Here is a 16,949-nt window from a genome sequence, read left to right as displayed (position 1 = left end):
CTATGTTTTTTTTTTTTTTTTAAGTTTATCTCTTCTATTTGGAGAGAGAGAGAAAGATGGGGAGAAAGAGAATCCCAAGCAGGCTCCACGCTGTCAGCACAGAGACCAATGCGGGGCTCAAACTCACAAACCGTGAGATCATGACCTGAGCCAAAACCAAGAGTGGGATGCTTAACCGACTGAGCTACCCGGGTGCCCCTCCAGTGAGGTTTCTAACAAAGCACAGTGCCATCTAAAGTCAATACCAGTAAACGCTTCAGAAAATGAGAGAAAAAGAAATCTGGTTCTCGAAGGCACTCACTAATGTGATTTTCTTTGCTTCAGCATTACTACCTGGATGAAGTCTCAGATCTGCTAGAGGAACTTCTGTTGAAGATTAATGGCTTGTCTGACAGCCTGCGACTTCCTCGTCCAGAGCAGCAATCCTGTGATGAGACAGAGGCCAGGGCAGAAGGTGGTCCCTTGGGGAGCATTTCTGCCTAACAAGCCACTGGGGTAAGCAAATGAGGAATTGTTTTTATCTCTTTCCTTTATAGCAAAAATGTTTTTGTTTTTTTTTTTAAGTTCTAAGGGAGGTACAAACTGGTTGCTGTTCCAAATCATGAATTCCATTTGCATAAATATTCCCTAAGGGTGGGTAAGCTGGTGGGAAGGTGTGCTCTGGCCAGAACTGAAGAACCACTTAATAATAAAAAGTGTAGCAAAGGACTTCCAGTGTAAAATAATAGCAGAAATACCTCTGTACTCCTTCACCCCTGATTACAGCCGTAATCAGCAAAGATAGTGAGAAACAGAAATGGAAATTCCATGCTCCCAGACCCCAGGAAAGATCTGTGATCCAGAACGTGACCAAGAATCCCCCAAAATGACGGCCAACACAGTGAAAATTAGACCAAAGGGAGAGAGGACCTGGCCACTCCCAAGAGCACACATTCTCCAACCTCAACAGCACACGTGGGGGTCAGCCAAAGGCCCCTGGTCTGGAAGAAAAGAGCTAGAGAAATCTCCCGGAACCTCAGCCCTCATGGGCTGAACGACAGCCTCCTGTTTCAGAAGCCGTCTGTTGATGTGGCGGCCAGTGGAGGGGCTGTTGGCGGCCCATGGCCCAGAGCCACCCAGATTCACACACACGGGTTGGACGCAGTGAAAAGGCAGAGGAGCGTGAGGCGTGTTCTCAGGGGGCTCCCTGAGGTCCAGAGAGAGGCCGTGCAGCCCAGACGCACGGTCACACAGCCCAGTGGTGTGGGCGTGCTCCCTGGCCGCAGCGAGGTGGACCCCCTCACGCAGAAGGGTGTGCTCATGATAAACTCCGATCAACCATGGGACCGTGCGACAGGCTGCTGAGAGAGCAGCCGTTAAAGATGATGGTAACGAAGGAGACAGAGACCAGGCCAGGAGAGGATCATCACGGACCCGTCAGGCCGTAGGCAAGTGTACTCCACGCACAGGCCCGAATGCACCGAAAAGTTTTACTTCTCTGAGTAAGAGTGCAAAGCCATGATGGAGGGTTGCGCTCTCTCTCTCTCTCTCTCAAAAATAAACATTAAAAATAAGATAGAAAAGTGAATTTCTGCATTAAAAAAAAAAAACCACAAAGGAGAAATTGACAGAGTTGAGGAAAGAAAAGGAGCAGATGGCCGGAAACACAGGCCGAGCAAAAGAAAAATGAATTCACAAGACAGACTGAAGGATACAGGTGGCAAATTTGAGAACACTCAGCAAAATGAGATACTTTTATTTTTTATTCTTTTATTTTTTTAATGTTTTGTTATTTGTTTTTGAGAGAGAGCACGCACACAAGCGGGGGAGAGGCAGAGAGAGAGGGAGACACAGGATCTGAAGCAGGCTCCAGGCTCCGAGCTGTCAGCACAGAGCCCGACGTGAGGCTCGAACTCACAGACCTGAACCGAGGTCAGATGCTTAACCGACTGAGCCACCCCAGGCGCCCCTAAAAGAAAAAAACCTGTTTAAATGTGCATGTCAGTGGAAAATTAGGCAAATGATAGGAAAAGCATAATTTTTACAGAATAGGAAATAAGTTGTGTGGGGAACTTAGAAGAAAAACAATCTATTAAGAAAGGACAGATGCCACTTACTGTCTTCGTCACATAAAATAACGGAACGTTCAGTCCAGAGTTCAGAAGAAATACAACTTTATGCATTTGTATTCACTTATACCGTAAGGTTAACGTTATTATTTCTAGACTTTAGAGAGAAAACGAAGGACAATGTGTACTGCTAAATCAGTGCTCAGGGGAAAATAGGGCCGATGCTACTGAGCAGCAGCAAATGAAAGTATGTCTTCAAGTGAAATCGTCAGGGAAACGTGCACGTGCACAGGCGCACACGCATCCATGCACACACACGCACGTGCCTGCACAAACCAAGCCACGCAAGAGGAAGAAATCTGTAAAGATGAAAATGCAATTTAATTAAATCAGCAGCAAAAAATGACCCAAGATGAATCTCCACTTAACAATTAAGTAGAGGGGCGCCTGGGTGGCTCAGTCGGTTAAGCGTCCGACGTCGGCTCAGGTCATGATCTCACGGTCCGTGCAGTCCGTGAGTTCGAGCCCCGCGTCGGGCTCTGTGCTGACAGCTCAGAGCCTGGAGCCCGTTTCAGATTCTGTGTCTCCCTCTCTCTCTGCCCCTCCCCTGTTCATGCTCTGTCTCTCTCTGTCTCAAAAATGAATAAACGTTAAAAAAAATTTTTTTTTTAAAAACAAGTAGATACCTTACTAGCTAACATACAGCGAAGTGCAATGGAAGAAAGTACATTAAATGTACAAAATAAAACTGAGAAAATGAAAATCACTATGGAAATTAAGTGAATTCTGAAACACTTGGAGCCCGAGAATGGCCCTCAGTACTCCTTCTGCACCAAACTCGAGTCACGCAGAAACCTTAAGCAGCGAGGGAAACAGTTCTTCCAAAGGCACCTTGGCCCAGATGGTAGAAATCTCACCAGACTTAAAAAACACTTAAGTTCAGGATGTTCTCTGAACTGTTCCAGATCGCAGAGACAGAGAAAGCTTCCAGATGTGCTTCTATAGAGCAAAGTAATGCACTGATACCAAAACTGGGCACAAGTGTCTAACTTACAAAGACAAAACCACCACATGCCAGTCTTACTGATGTAGATACCAAAAAATCTAAACCAATAAAACCCTGTAGCAGTGAACCCTACTGATGGAACCAAGGCTTCCGGGAGCCACAGGCACGTATTGCCCAAAATGTGGAACCCCATCTCCTACAGAAGGAGGGCGGGAAGTTTGCGGGCTCTGTGTGCCACTGGCGGGGGGGGGGGAGGGGGGCCTCCAGGGGCGGCGGGGGAGGGGGAGGTGGGCCTCCAGGGTGGGGGCTCTTCTTTGACTCCCCTTGAGGATATGTGGGTGTCTGAGTAGCTGGGGCGAAGCCGGAGTCCACAGAGCCCCTCATGGTTTGTCATGGGGGAGAAAGGGGCCGAGAGATTGAGATGTTGTGTGTGACCGCTGCTGGGTTTGCACTTCACACCCTGGAATGCCAGAGAATTGGATAGAACAATTCTATTAAAAAGTTGCTTTGAGGGGCGCCGGGGTGGCTCAGTTGGTTAAGCGGCCGACTTCGGCCCAGGTCATGATCTCGCGGTCCGTGAGTTCGAACCCCACATCGGGCTCTGTGCTGACAGCTCAGAGCCTGGAGCCTGTTTCGGATTCTGTGTCTCCCTCTCTCTGACCCTCCCCCATTCATGCTTTGTCTCTCTCTGTCTCAAAAATAAATAAACATTAAAAAAAATAAATAAAATAAATTTTAAAAAAAAGTTGCTTTGAGTTACATCTAACTTCTTTATCATTGAGGAAATCGAAAAGCAGATAAATCAAGTTTATTTCCAAAATACATGAAGCACATTAAAGTCTGACTTGAGATCAGTTTTGTAAGATGGATAAGTAAATATTCAACTCACGTCTACACTGAGTGGGCTTAGCATCCTGTGCGGTGTGAAAAAACGGTGGAGAAAGCACACTCCTGCCCCTCCCTCCTGCATCTGGTGGTGTCCCAGTGGACAGGGCAGTGAGGCTGCGTTCCAGCATGATGCCCAGTGCATGCTGATCCTGATTCCCTGGAAGCAGGTATCTAGAAATCCTAAAACAGGGCTTTGGGAATTAGTGTTCTCTCAGAAGAAGATCGTTGTGTTTGGAGGTCATGATCTGGGTTAAGAATGCAATCTTGCCAGGCACCTGGCTGGCGCTGTCAGTAGAGCATGTGACTCTTGATCTCGGGGTGTAAGTTCGAATCCCATGTGAGGCGATTACTTAAAGAAAACCGGAACGCAGTCTTGCCATTTGCCACATTTGGGGCAAGACGCTGAGTGAAGTAAGTCAGACAGAGAAAGACAAATCCTGTATGATCTCACTTACATGTGGAATCTGAAAACAAAACAAGAACAAAAACCCAACTTCATGGGCACAGAGAACAGATCAGTGGTTGCCAGAGGCGGGGGGGTGGGGGCAAAATGGGTGCGAAGGGGTCAAAAGGTACGAAGTTCCATTTAAGAGAAAGGAGTCCTGAGGATGCGAAGGCGACCCCGGTTACAACACCATGTTTATGTCTGGTTGCTACGGAGAGTAAACCTGAAAACTTCTCTCTCAAGGAAGACACATTTTGCAATAATGTGTGGTGACAGATATTAACTAGACTTCGTGGCGACCATCTTGCAACACGTGCAAATATCTGATCCCCATGCCGCACACCTGGAGCTGACATGTATATGCCAATCAGAGCGACATAAGAGATGTTTACAAAGAACGTGGCATCAACGACCAAACGGGAAACAGAAAACACTGGCGAACAGAATCCAGCATCAGATGAAAAGAAAATGCCGTGATCATATGGGAGTTTTAAACCAGGAGAAGAAAGGTCTAAATATCAGAAACCAGATTAGTGACTTCACGAAGAAATGGCAGACACTACCATTTGATTTTCTCCATGACTGCAGTTGATGAAATTCAACATCCATTCCTAATTTTTATTTTTATTTTTAAGTTTACTTATTTGTTTTTGACTGAGAGATAGCATGCAAACAAACAGGTGTGGGAGGGGCGGGGAGGGAAGAGAGAGAATCCCCAGCAGGCTCTGTGCTGCGAGCACAGAGCCCAACGTAGGGCTCGATTTCGCGAACCATGAGACCATGACCTGAGCTGAAACCAAGAGATGGAGGCTTAACCGACTGAGCCATCTAGGCTTCCCCATTCCTAATTTTTAAAACACACTCCTAACTGATATAATCAAAGAAGTAAGACTGTATGTTGAGTCAAGAGCCGGTTCTTTGTGTGATGGTACAACGTCCCAAACATTCCCACCGAGGCAAGGACAAGGGGAGGTTGTCAGTTCTGAAGTCTCCTAGGATCACTTTTAAGGGATTTATCTCCTCCCATCCCTGGAGGCGCTTACCTTGTGTATATATTTAATAGCTCACAGCTGCACTTAGGACGTGGTCGCTAGTCTTCCGTGCACACAGCACAGCCGGTTGTGAGTCCTCATACGGGCACAGCCCGTGGTCACTCACACCAACTCCCTGAGGTTCAAGAACAATCGCACTCGAATGCCAACAGAGGCGCAGAGTGCCTGTGGCTCTCACGTTTCTGAGCTGTGACCAGCTGGCCTGGAGCAGGACGGAACCAGGAATGTGCTCGGCACTGGAACCGGCCGAGCAGGCCGGATGGCATGGGACAGACCCTCTTTTGTATGATGTGATCTGAGGAAACAACCCGCTTGAATTTCCTAACCTCGGACCAGCTGGTTTTCATCTCAGCCATTAATAATTAAGATTCGTATCTTTATAAACTGGAAGGATTGGATGCCTGGAACTACCAAAGCCACCTGCGTATCACACTGTCCTTTGTCTTCTCGCGGTGACTCTGTGCCGGGAACTGCCGTGGGGCTGCCTGCCTCTGCCGCCGTCCTCCTCACCCGCTGGGCGACCGTACAGTGTCGCAGCGCTCCCTCTCGCCAGCCGTGTCCGTTGGGCCCGGAGGACAGCGGCACACCAGCGGGTGCTTCTTATGGAGCAGGACGCCTCTGCCCCAAATGCTTCCTGATGCACAGGCCTCGTCATCCCACCCCCCTGGGACAAGCTGCTTTGCAGGAGTGGCCGGGCCACCGAGACTTTGATGCAATTTAGAGATGCCAGAACGGTTTTTCCTATGTATTTTCCTCTTGACTCACTTTTCTGAATATGGCTGAGCAAGGCAGGAGCATCTAGAAGGTCAGGAGTGTCCTGACCGCAGGTTATAGTCTGCCTGAGCGGTTTTGGTCCTTTTTATTTTTTTATTTTTTTATTTTTTATTTTTTTTAATATATGAAATTTATTGTCAAATTGGTTTCCATTTGGTCCTTTTTAAAAGAACGAAAGAAGTGTAATTCATTAGCACCCACCTGCCAGGAGGGGAATTGGGCAGTTGGTGTAGCTGTGGAAAATCTGAGCTCGCTTTCCACATCCGGGTACTGGTGTCCGTGGATGTGGGTGTACGATGGGGGCTGGTGCCCGATCCCCCACGGCCTCTGCTTTCAGAGAGGTTTGTGTGTGCACCGCGTGAGTCAGGGACGGTCGTCAGGACACAGGAAGCCATGGAAAGGGTGGACCTCCTTCCCACGTCTTCCCCGAACTTTGCCAGTCTGTGGGCCATCCTAAAAGGTATGTAGAAGGCTTGACTCTCTTTAACATGGGTGGCCTACAAGTGTCACAGACACCTGTCCTGGAAATGGCCTGAGCTTCCCCCTCACATCCAGGACTTTCTGTGATGACAGTTGGGTTCTATAAACACTGCCCTCCTGACTCACGATCCCAGATATCCGAACATGCAAAACTCAAATCCTCGAGAAGAAAACACGTGATGAAGAGTTTAAGGAAATACCGCTCGGCCTGAACACACGGGATGTATGGGTAGTCACACACCTGCGGGGTGGGATTGGGCTTTAACCGCGGGCTGGGTGGGCGTTGAATGGCGACCTGTCCTCCTGACATCTTGTGTCCTCCTGACATCCTGTCCTGTGAAGGAGGCTCTCCAGGGGCCTCTCAGAGAAGGACCTGCTGCGCCCACACGTGCCGTGTTGTGCCCGGGCATGCTACGCAGTCGGGTTTTCATTCGCCTGGCAGGCAGTGCTGTGCGGGGCGCAGTTCAGGGCCTGGGGACGGGGGTCCACCGAGAAGGCAGTCTTCCTGGAACCTGGAAAATACAAATCTCAGAATTCGGGGCAAAGTTCTGAGCGACTTTTGTCCTACCTGGATCTGGCACACGACGTGTCTCTTCACCGGAAGCCGCGAGCAGCCATCGATGACGCAGACACTGGATTACAGTGAGGCGTCGGGGCGCCGGGCTGGCTCGCACGGTGGAGCACACGGCTGCTGATCTTGGGGTCCTGAGTTCGGGCCCCGCCCTGGGTGCAGAGGTGACTTTAAAAAATAATAAAATCTTTAAAGCAATAAAATGAGGTTTCCCAGGAAGAACGTACTTCCCCGTAATTCCCAAGATTCACTCGATACATGAGGACGAAATGGCTCCTGAATTTGGCTGATGGGACCCGTCATCCCTGCTGGTCTGCCCGTGAGCGGTGTCTCACCTCAGGGCTTCCTACAGGGCCCGGTGCTTGGCAAATACAGAGTAATCAGTTATTGGCAAAAGGAAGCTACTAGAAACAGGGAAAATAAATAGGGCAGAATGTTAACACGTGATTCTGAGTAAAGGTGTAGGGGTGCTCAAGTGAACTGTTCTTGTTCCTCTTTGTGACGTTCGAGATGATTCCCAAATGAACAGCTTTGGGACACCTGGCCAGCTCAGTTGGTGGAGCGTGGGATTCTGGATTTCGGGGTCCTATGTTCAAGCCCCATGCTGGGCAGAGAGAGTACTTAAAAAAATAAAAAATAAACAAAAAGGCTCTGTTGAATCACTCAATGGCAAGATGACCAAACGCTGGAGTCCCAGTTACGGGTGCGATTAGCTTTGTTTTTTCTAAACTCTTCTCCACGCCTGTCTTGGAATTTTTCCCTTCCATTGGCATCACAAGAAAAGCTAATTAAGTTTAGGAGAACTATTCAGAAGTGATTTATAAATGTGTAATATATTAGAAGTGGAAAGAACCAGACAGAAATATTCAGGCAGACAGACTTCAGAGATAAATTTCCTCTGCTTTCGGGATTATATGAAGTCTGCCCACGATAACTTCACAGGACAGACCGTTGTTTGTTGGGGTTGATTCATTCCTTCCTGGCAGACAGAGCTCCAGCAAAGCTGAAATATTATTGTTAATCCTTTTTTTTTTATTTAGATGTGTGCTAGAGCAGCACCGGAGACACTTGGATATAAACCAGGACTTCTGTGTTGCTATGAAAACATCATTTATTTACTTGAACCAAACGATCTCATAGTGGGAGCCAAGAAGGTTGAATTCCTCAAGACTAAACTTCACCATCAGCCGCCTTCCTTCTCGAGAAGTTTCTGTGTTAGCTTGGAGTCTTTCAAACTACAGTTATTTCCCAAAATAATAAGTAAAATACTGCACCTGTTTGCCAGGGTGGCTGCAGCAAAGTCCCAGAAACACAAGTGTATCATGTAATAGCGTGGGAGTCCTGGAATCTGAGATGGGGGTGTCACTGGGTCCAAATTCCCTGTTTTATAAGGACACAGTCACCTTGGGTCAGGCCCCACCCTCGTGACCTCGTCTTTTTCTTTTTAGGTTTATTTATTTACTTTTGAGAGAGAGGGAGGGAGGGAGAATGCCAAGCAGGTCCCATGCTGTCAGCACAGAGCCCAATGCCAAGCTCGAACCCACGAACTGCGAGATCATGACCTGAGCTGAGATCAAGAGTCAGACGCTTACCCAACTGAGCCACCCAGGCTCCCCCCGTCATGACGTCATCTAATGCGATCATCTTCAGAGGGAGGTCACATTTGCGGGCACTGGAATTGGCACCCCACCTTTTGGTGGGGGATCCATCGCGAAGACCTTTAAGCAACTGTAGATATTCAAAGACAAGGGTTATATCATTTTAATTCCAACTTTTTGCGAAATTTAATCCTGCTGATGTGACGAAAGAAAAACCAAATCCTCAAAAACTTCACAAACTTCCTCTTTTTTCCTCAGCATAGATTCTCCTGTGGGGAGGCCTCACAGGACAGGTGTTTACATATTGGGACATGTTGGTGATCATAAAAACCATAGAATAAATGAATCATCTGAGTTCTTTGGCTCTGAAGAAAATCAGGCAATAAGCAAAAATGAATTTTTTTTTTTATTTTTTTTTTCAACGTTTATTTATTTTTGGGACAGAGAGAGACAGAGCATGAACGGGGAAGGGGTAGAGAGAGAGGGAGACACAGAATCGGAAACAGGCTCCAGGCTCTGAGCCATCAGCCCAGAGCCCGACGCGGGGCTCGAACTCACGGACTGCGAGATCGTGACCTGGCTGAAGTCGAACGCTCAACCGACTGTGCCACCCAGGCGCCCCAAAAATGAATTCTTTAAAATAGGAGCACGAGTGGGCCCCTCCTTAACACCACTTGGGTGTACTGGGGCGCCTGGGTGGCTCAGTCGGTTGAGCGTCCAACTTCAGCTCAGGTCATGATCTCGCGGTCCATGAGTTCGAGCCCCACGTCGGGCTCTGTGCTGACAGCTCAGAGCCCAGAGCTGCTTTGAATTCTGTATCTCCCTCTCTCTCTGCCCCTCCCCTGCTCATGCTCAGTCTCTCTCTCTCTCTCTCAAAAATAAATAAACATTGAAAAAAAACACCACATGGGTGTCTGTGCTCCTCACCATGAGTAAGGACTCAGCCCGTTCCCCATCGGCTTGGAAATGAGCGTCCACCGTGGTAGATTCTAGTGTGGAAGTTCACAGGGGTTCTTACCACTCGTGACGTGTCCTGAGGAGCTCTTCCCGCATTGTGACATCCAGGGACGAAGCAGGTAGTTTGCAGTGGGACCAAGGGGAGAGGAAGAGCAGGGTCTAGAGCCTCCCTGGCTGGCATCCCCTGGGTCTTTCTCGGATGGAAGAGGAAGCGTCTTAATTACAGCAAGCGCCGTGAGCGTGCCTGACCCAAGAACGTCACCACTCGCTGCCCCCGTGTGGGAATTTATTGGACATTCAGAATTAAGGTAAATGTAGAGGGCGCCTGGGTGGCTCAGTCCATTGAGTGTCTAACTCTTGATTTGGGCTGAGGTCATGATCCCAGGGTTGTGGGTTCAAGTCCCGTGTCAGGCTCCATGCTGAGCACAGAGCCTGCTTGGGATTCTCTCTCTCCCTCTGCCCCTCTCCCATTTGCACTCTCTCCCTGTCTCTCAAAATAAATAAACTTAAAAAAATAAAGTAAATGTGGAAGGAAGCTGTGGAAATCTCTGGGATTGGGAGCCCTGTTGTAGGGCTGACCACCGTCACCCTGATGGCTCCCGCTACTGTGGATTGTCTGTGTAACAGAACTGGCTAAAAAGCACTAAAACACAGGCTTTGGCCTCAGAAAGGTAGAGGCCTTAGGAAAGCTTTCTCTGCAGTAAGCCGAGCTGAATCATTTTCCAGAGACCTGTGCTGGCCAGGGACTCCTTCCTAACTTACTACATTTCCCTGTGACTGTCTTCCTGGCCCTGTTGTCAGGCCAGGAGCAAGGAAAAGTGATCATCAAATTTCAGGAATGTGAGCTGACCTTGGAGCGACCTCAGCATGCCCAGTGCCCTGCAGACGGTGAGCACTTTTCCTTCCCGAAAGCTGCAGATGATGAAATTCATAATCCTCGCAGGTGGCTGATTTCTTGGATGCTGGGTCAGCGGACAGGGATGGCCATGCCAGTAGGGGGTAGTCAGAATGGTGTGGGGGGCAGAGGGACAGACACACAGACCATGGAAATAGAGCAGAGAACCCAGAAATAGAGCCACGCAAACAGACCCAACCAACTTTTGACAGAAGTGCAAAATAATTCAGTGGGGGGAGAACAGCCTTTTCAGCAGTGGTGCTGGTATGATTGGACATCCAGAAGCAAGAAAAAAAGAGAGAGAAATAGTGCTTGAAGTCACTCACACCTTAGACAGAAATTAACTTGAAATGGGTCTTAAATGGAAAATACGAAACTGTAACATTTTTGAAAAGAGAAAAAGCAAAGAAGCAAATCAGCCTGATCTGTAAGAGCAAAATGAAAAGCTTTGTTCCATGAGCGACCCTGTGAAGAGGATGAATGCCTGCAAACTGCACGTTCAACAAAGGACTAGTATTTGAATATATAAAGAATTCTCAGAACACAACAGTAAATTACAAATAACCCCATTAGAAAATGGACCAAACCAGGAACGGACGTTGCATGGAAGGGAATGTTCAGGAACTCAGGAGAAGATGTGAGTGTCAGTGGCCACCAGCGGGATGCAGAGCGAGACCACAGTGAGGTGTCACTCCGCACCCATAAGAAAGGCTCAGATCCAAGTAGTGACACTTAATGGGGCCGTGGATGCAGAGACCTGGCCTCTCATCCATCGCTGGTGGGCATGTAAGTGGCACAGCCCCTCTGTGAAACAAGCAATGTCTTATAAAATGATACACGAAAACTTACAATCTGGAAATGGTACCAAAATGATACAGAAAAATGGAGACTGGCATTCACCCAAAACCCTGTGTATGCACGTTCCCAGCAGCTTTGTTTTAAATAGCCCTACGGGAAACCTCCCGGTATCTATTCACTGATTGACCAGCTAAACTGCAGGGGCATTGCCTGCTGTGGAATACTATGCAGCAACGAAGAGGACCGTTATCCATGCGTGCAGCAACCTGAGTGAGTCTCCAGGGAATTATACCCAGTGCAAGAGCCATGCTCAAAGGTTACATATTTTGTGCTTCTGTTCAAACATGCTTTAAATGGCAACATCATAGGGATGGACCACAGCAGATCCGGACGAGCAGGGGGCACACAGTGCAGCAGGAATAGGGCAGCAGGAGGGACCCAGGGGGTGAAACGTTCAGTATCTTGACTGTACAGATGTAACATCCAGGTTGAGATCGTCCTGTGGTTGTGCAAGATGCTGTCATTGAGGAAAGCCGGGTAGAACGTACGTGGGGTCTCTACACGTTTTTACAATTGCACATGTATCTACAATTCTCTCAAAAGTAAAAAAAAAAAATTAATTTAAAAATAAGGTTATCAAAACACGCAAAACTAACATAAATGCAAATGATGCTTTAAAACTAATAGAAAATGTCGTGCTTTTTCTAGCAGACAAGAGAGTGACCCCCATCAGAAATGCGCATTACATCCCAAGCTGCTTCCAGCACCTCCTTCCTCTGGCCCGGCCCATGGTTTATCCTATGCCTCAGTTAAGGGAAAAAGTTCCAGAGCACGAAGGTGTCCGACACGCTCCAGGGGGTGGCCATCCTGAGTGCTCTGATTTCTGCCTGATGAGATCCAGCCCCATCTTGGGCCCCACACCATCTGTTTCTGCCGCTTTCTGTTGTACCACGACGCAGATGGTAGGGGGGACGCTGCGCCATGGTGGAGTCTGTAGAGTCAGTCATTCTTGGAAGCTCAAAAATTCAGGATTATTTGCGATCAGAGTAATATGTTTGTGTCAGTAACCAGATACCTCCAGGGAGAACACCGGCAGGAAATGTGGGTGGAAGAGAGATCAGAGAATCGGCTGGACCCGAGAGGGATTCAGAAGGTCTGCCTGAAGCCGGAACCCCCCTCGCTGATGTCACAGCCCAGCCAGCTGACAGCCTGCTCCCGAGAAAACAACACATATCCGCAGATTTTAGCCACAAAAGGCTCCCGGCATCTGAACAGCATCATACCCCAGACCAAAACAGACAAAGGAAAGCGAGTCTGCCCAGGACCACGGAATTCGCTGTCCACGGGCATTGCTACGTAACTTTGACTCTGCCCACTTGACCAGATGTGCAGCCGGCTGCTTCATGGCAGGACATCTGTCAGCGGTGTCCAATATCTCCTACTTCTGGACCCACATTTGCTGCCCTCACCTAAGAAATAAATGGAAATCTTTGCGGTGCTGGGCAGGGCCGACAGTGAACTTGAGGCCTGCTTTAGACCAGATAAGTTATTTAACTGAGTTAAGGCTGTGAGATTCTCTGCGGGACAAGTGTCCTGATTTAATTACTGCTAGAACAGCTTGTTAGCTTATCTCATGTTTAAAATGATGTGGTCACCACTTTGTTCTATGGGCAAAACTCCTCCCCTGGTCAGTGATGGTCTTGCCTCCCAGGTAGGGCAGGTCCAAGAGGGGAGGCCCCGCCCAGGTCAGTAGGACTCCTCCTACTTGGGGAAGACAGTCAGGGAGGAGAGGCCAGCACACACGGACTGAGGAGCCTGTGCAGATGAAAGGGGAGTGTCAAGTCACCGATATGTGCACCGGCCTACTGCCTATGGCAGCAGCACCTCCGTGCCCTGGTCACTGCTCCGGATTCAGATGCACCGGAAATCTATGAATCTGAGGTCAGAGACCTCAGCACATCAAAGACAAAAGGGCTTTATTATTTGTAAGAGAAAGATTTTCTTCATTAAACCAAACTGTAAACCACAGTATTTTTTGATGACTCCTGCACCCGCTGTGAAGTTGTCCCACCCCCACATGACATTACCCCACCCCCATGACATTGTCCCACCCCCTACATTGCCTTACCCCCACATGACATTGTCCCACCCCCATGATGCAATGCTATCCCACCCCCCATGACGCTGTCCCACCCCCACACGACATTGCCCCACCCCCACATGACATTGTCCCACCCCCATGACATTGCCCCACCCCCATGATGCTATCCCACCCCCCATGATGCTGTCCCACCCCCACATGACATTGTCCCACCCCATGACATTGTTCCACCCCCACACTACATTGTCCTAAGCCCCATGACATTGCCCCACCCTCATATATTGTCCCACCCCACACATTGTCCCACCACCACGACATTACCCCACCCACACATGGCTGCCCACCCCCATGACATTGTCCCACCCCCATGACTGCCCCACCCCCATCCCCATCTGACTTTTCTTTGAGTCACTTCACCTGCCTGGTGACTCCTGGTCATGAAGAGGCACCAAGAGACACTAGGGGGCGCTGCAGGTGTTTCTGTCCTGCACCTGTGATTTACACTCCAAAGGCGCGTGGCCTGCCGCGGGTAGAGCACACTCCAGTAGAGTTACGTGGACATACCGGTCCTGAGCCAGTGCGGCGGGGGCCTCCCTGACCCTAGCCCAGAGTCACGTCTGCGTCGGGGGAGGGCTGTGAGCCAGAACCAGCAGAACGTCTGTGCGGCCTGGGCACCGCACGTGCTGCGCGGCCGAAGGCAGAGCAGTGACCTCTGTGCCCAGTGAGACATCGGCAGAGCCAACGAGTGCTTATGTGTCCAATTGTATTCTTAGGGAAAAAACACCAACTAAAAATGCATTTTGTAGGTGAAGCTTTGATAACTAGCTGTGTGGTGCTCCTAGAAGATTGTTCCGGAAGATTGCCAGCCAGGACAGCGGCCTGGCTTGGGAGTTCTCTTTTTTTTTTTTAATTTTTTTTTTCAACGTTTATTTATTTTTGGGACAGAGAGAGACAGAGCATGAATGGGGGAGGGGCAGAGAGAGAGGGAGACACAGAATCAGAAACAGGCTCCAGGCTCTGAGCCATCAGCCCAGAGCCCGACGCGGGGCTCGAACTCACGGACCACAAGATCGTGACCTGGCTGAAGTCGGACGCTTAACCAACTGCGCCACCCAGGCACCCCGGGGGGGGGGGTTCTCTTTCTTTACGTGTCCATCAGTCTGATGTGCTAACTAGTAGGTCATTGTCGAAGCTCACGTTTCTTTGATTATTGGTGAAATCAAACACATTTTTTATGTGTGCAGTCCATTTTTTTGTTGTTCGTGTACTTGGTCCACCTTTCTTTTTTATAATTTTTTTAATGTTTATTTATTTTGAGATAAAGTGCATTTGCACAAAAGCAGGGGAGAGGCAGAGAAAGAGAGAGAGAGAGGATCCCAAGCAGGCTCCACACTGTCAGCGCAGAACCCGATTCAGGGCTTGATCTCACAAACTGTGAGATCATGACCTGAGCTGAAACTAAGAGTTGGACACTTAACCAACTGAGTCTCCCAGGTGCCCCACTTGGCCCATTTTTCAATTGGAAAAAATATTTAGTTTTTTGTCTGTTATAAGAGATCTTTGGTAGTATGTTCATTTGCTAGGGCAGTCATAACAAAGTGCTACAGATTCCATGTGGCCTATGTGGAAACTGATTTCCTTGTGGTGCTGGAGGCTGGAAGTCCAAGGTCAGGGTGTCAGGACGGGTTGTCTTGTGGCCTCTCACCTGGGCAAATAGACACCGTCCTCTCCCTCTGTGTCGTGACCTTCTCTTCTAAGGACGCCAGTCAGATGGGATTAGGGCCTTAATCACATCTTTAAAGGTTCTATCTCCAAATTTGGTTACATTCTGAGGTCCTAACGGGGAGGGGGACGTCAACATATGAAGTTTGAGGGGACACAATTCAACCCCTAACAGTAAGAATAGCAAATATTGTCTAGTTCGTTTTTTGCCTTTGAAATTCTAGTTGATAGTGAATAGTAACAAACCATATTTATACATATGCATTGCTTGCCACATGCCACCCACTGTTCTGAGGTTTTTTTTTAATAAATGTTAACTAGTTGGGGCGCCTGGTGATTAAGTCAGTTAAGCATATGACTTCGGCTCAGGTCATGATCTTGCGGTTTGTGGATTCGAGCCCCGTGTCGGGCTCTGTGCCGAACGCTTGCTCGGAGCCTGGAGCCTGCTTTGGATTCTGTGTCTCCCTCTCTCTCTGCCCCTTCCCCCACCACTTGTGCTCTCTCTCTTGCTCTCTCAAAAATAAACATGAAAATAAATAAAAATTAACTAGTTGAATCTTCATACAACCCTGAGGAGTAGGTTTTGTTTATACTTCCCTTTGTGTCAAGGCTTAGGTCACACAGCTGTAAGGGAGTGGAGCGGTACACGAGCCCCGAGCACTGGGCTTCTGGAGTCGGCATTTAACCACTGTGCCGTCCTGCCTCTCGGGCTGAGCCTTAGAGTTCACGGAAATCCTACCCTGGATGTACCTGCCCACCTGCTTTTCCATCCTGACGGCTCATCATACTGATTTATTTCCCCCACTGCTGCGTATCTGAGGTTGATTTGGAATTTGTTTCAGTGTAAGATCTCTTCTCATTTTCTCTTTCTAGCCACCAGGCACGGAGGAGTGAAGGCGGCCGTGGCTGTGCTGAGGCGCTACAGACACCATCTCGCCAAGCCACGCGACTACGTCTGTCGCAGACGCCCTGCTTTTCCGCGGGAGAAAAGGCAAGGCTCTCAAGTCCTCCATTCGTCATACGTTTTAAGGCTCTATTCCGTGCCGTGCTCTGTTCCGTCTGTGAACAAAACCAACAAAAATGCCTGCCCTTGGGGTGCTCACCTTGCAGTAGGTGAGGCGTGCAATAAACAAGATATACTACATCCATCAATGGGTAGTAAAAAATGTTATGAAGAAAAATCAAGTAAGGGATAGGAAGGGTTTTGTTTATTTTATTTTAATTTTATTGTATTATTTTTTATTTTATTTTATAGTTTAGTTTGAGAGAGAGAGGGTGTGTGAAAGCGGTAAAGGGGCAGAGAGAGAGGGAGAGGGAGAGAATCCTAAGCAGGATCCTAGCTGTTGGCACAGAGCCTGACATGGGGCTCATACTCACAAACCCTGAGATCATGATCTGAGCTGACATCAACAGTCAGACGCTCAACTGCCTGAGCCGCTCAGGTGCCCCAGGAAGGGTTTTATTTTAGAGAAGGTGAATAGGCAAGGCCCTGTTGGACAAGGTGACATTTGATCAGAAACTGAATGAGGTTAGAGCAAGCCGTGCACCTACCTGGGGGAGAGAGATGGCAAGTGCAAAGGCCCTGAGGTGGGAGCCCAGTCGGTGCGTGAGAGA

The 16,949-nt window shown here is 48.7% G+C and overlaps 1 protein-coding gene across 6 annotated transcripts in view; it reads left to right on the top strand.

Moving 5' to 3' along the window:
• The window catches only part of PKD1L1 (polycystin 1 like 1, transient receptor potential channel interacting), a 133,060-nt gene extending 116,523 nt beyond the window's left edge, over window positions 1–16,537 (top strand). For 5 of the 6 annotated variants that reach the window (XM_023250145.2, XM_045052099.1, XM_045052100.1 and 2 more), the window contains 2 exons: window positions 325–495; window positions 8,305–8,543. In XM_023250145.2, the coding sequence (XP_023105913.2) occupies window positions 325–483 (159 nt within the window). In that variant the 3' untranslated portion in view covers window positions 484–495; window positions 8,305–8,543. Of the gene's footprint in view, window positions 1–324; window positions 496–8,304; window positions 8,544–16,208 lie in introns of those variants that run through there. The other variant, XM_045052098.1, reaches the window with a different exon arrangement.
• Window positions 16,538–16,949: the final 412 nt, after the last annotated feature.

The sequence above is a fragment of the Felis catus genome, chromosome A2 (genome assembly GCF_018350175.1).
Source record: "Felis catus isolate Fca126 chromosome A2, F.catus_Fca126_mat1.0, whole genome shotgun sequence".
NCBI lineage: Eukaryota > Metazoa > Chordata > Mammalia > Carnivora > Felidae > Felis > Felis catus.
This window is presented reverse-complemented; position numbering and strand designations above follow the sequence as displayed.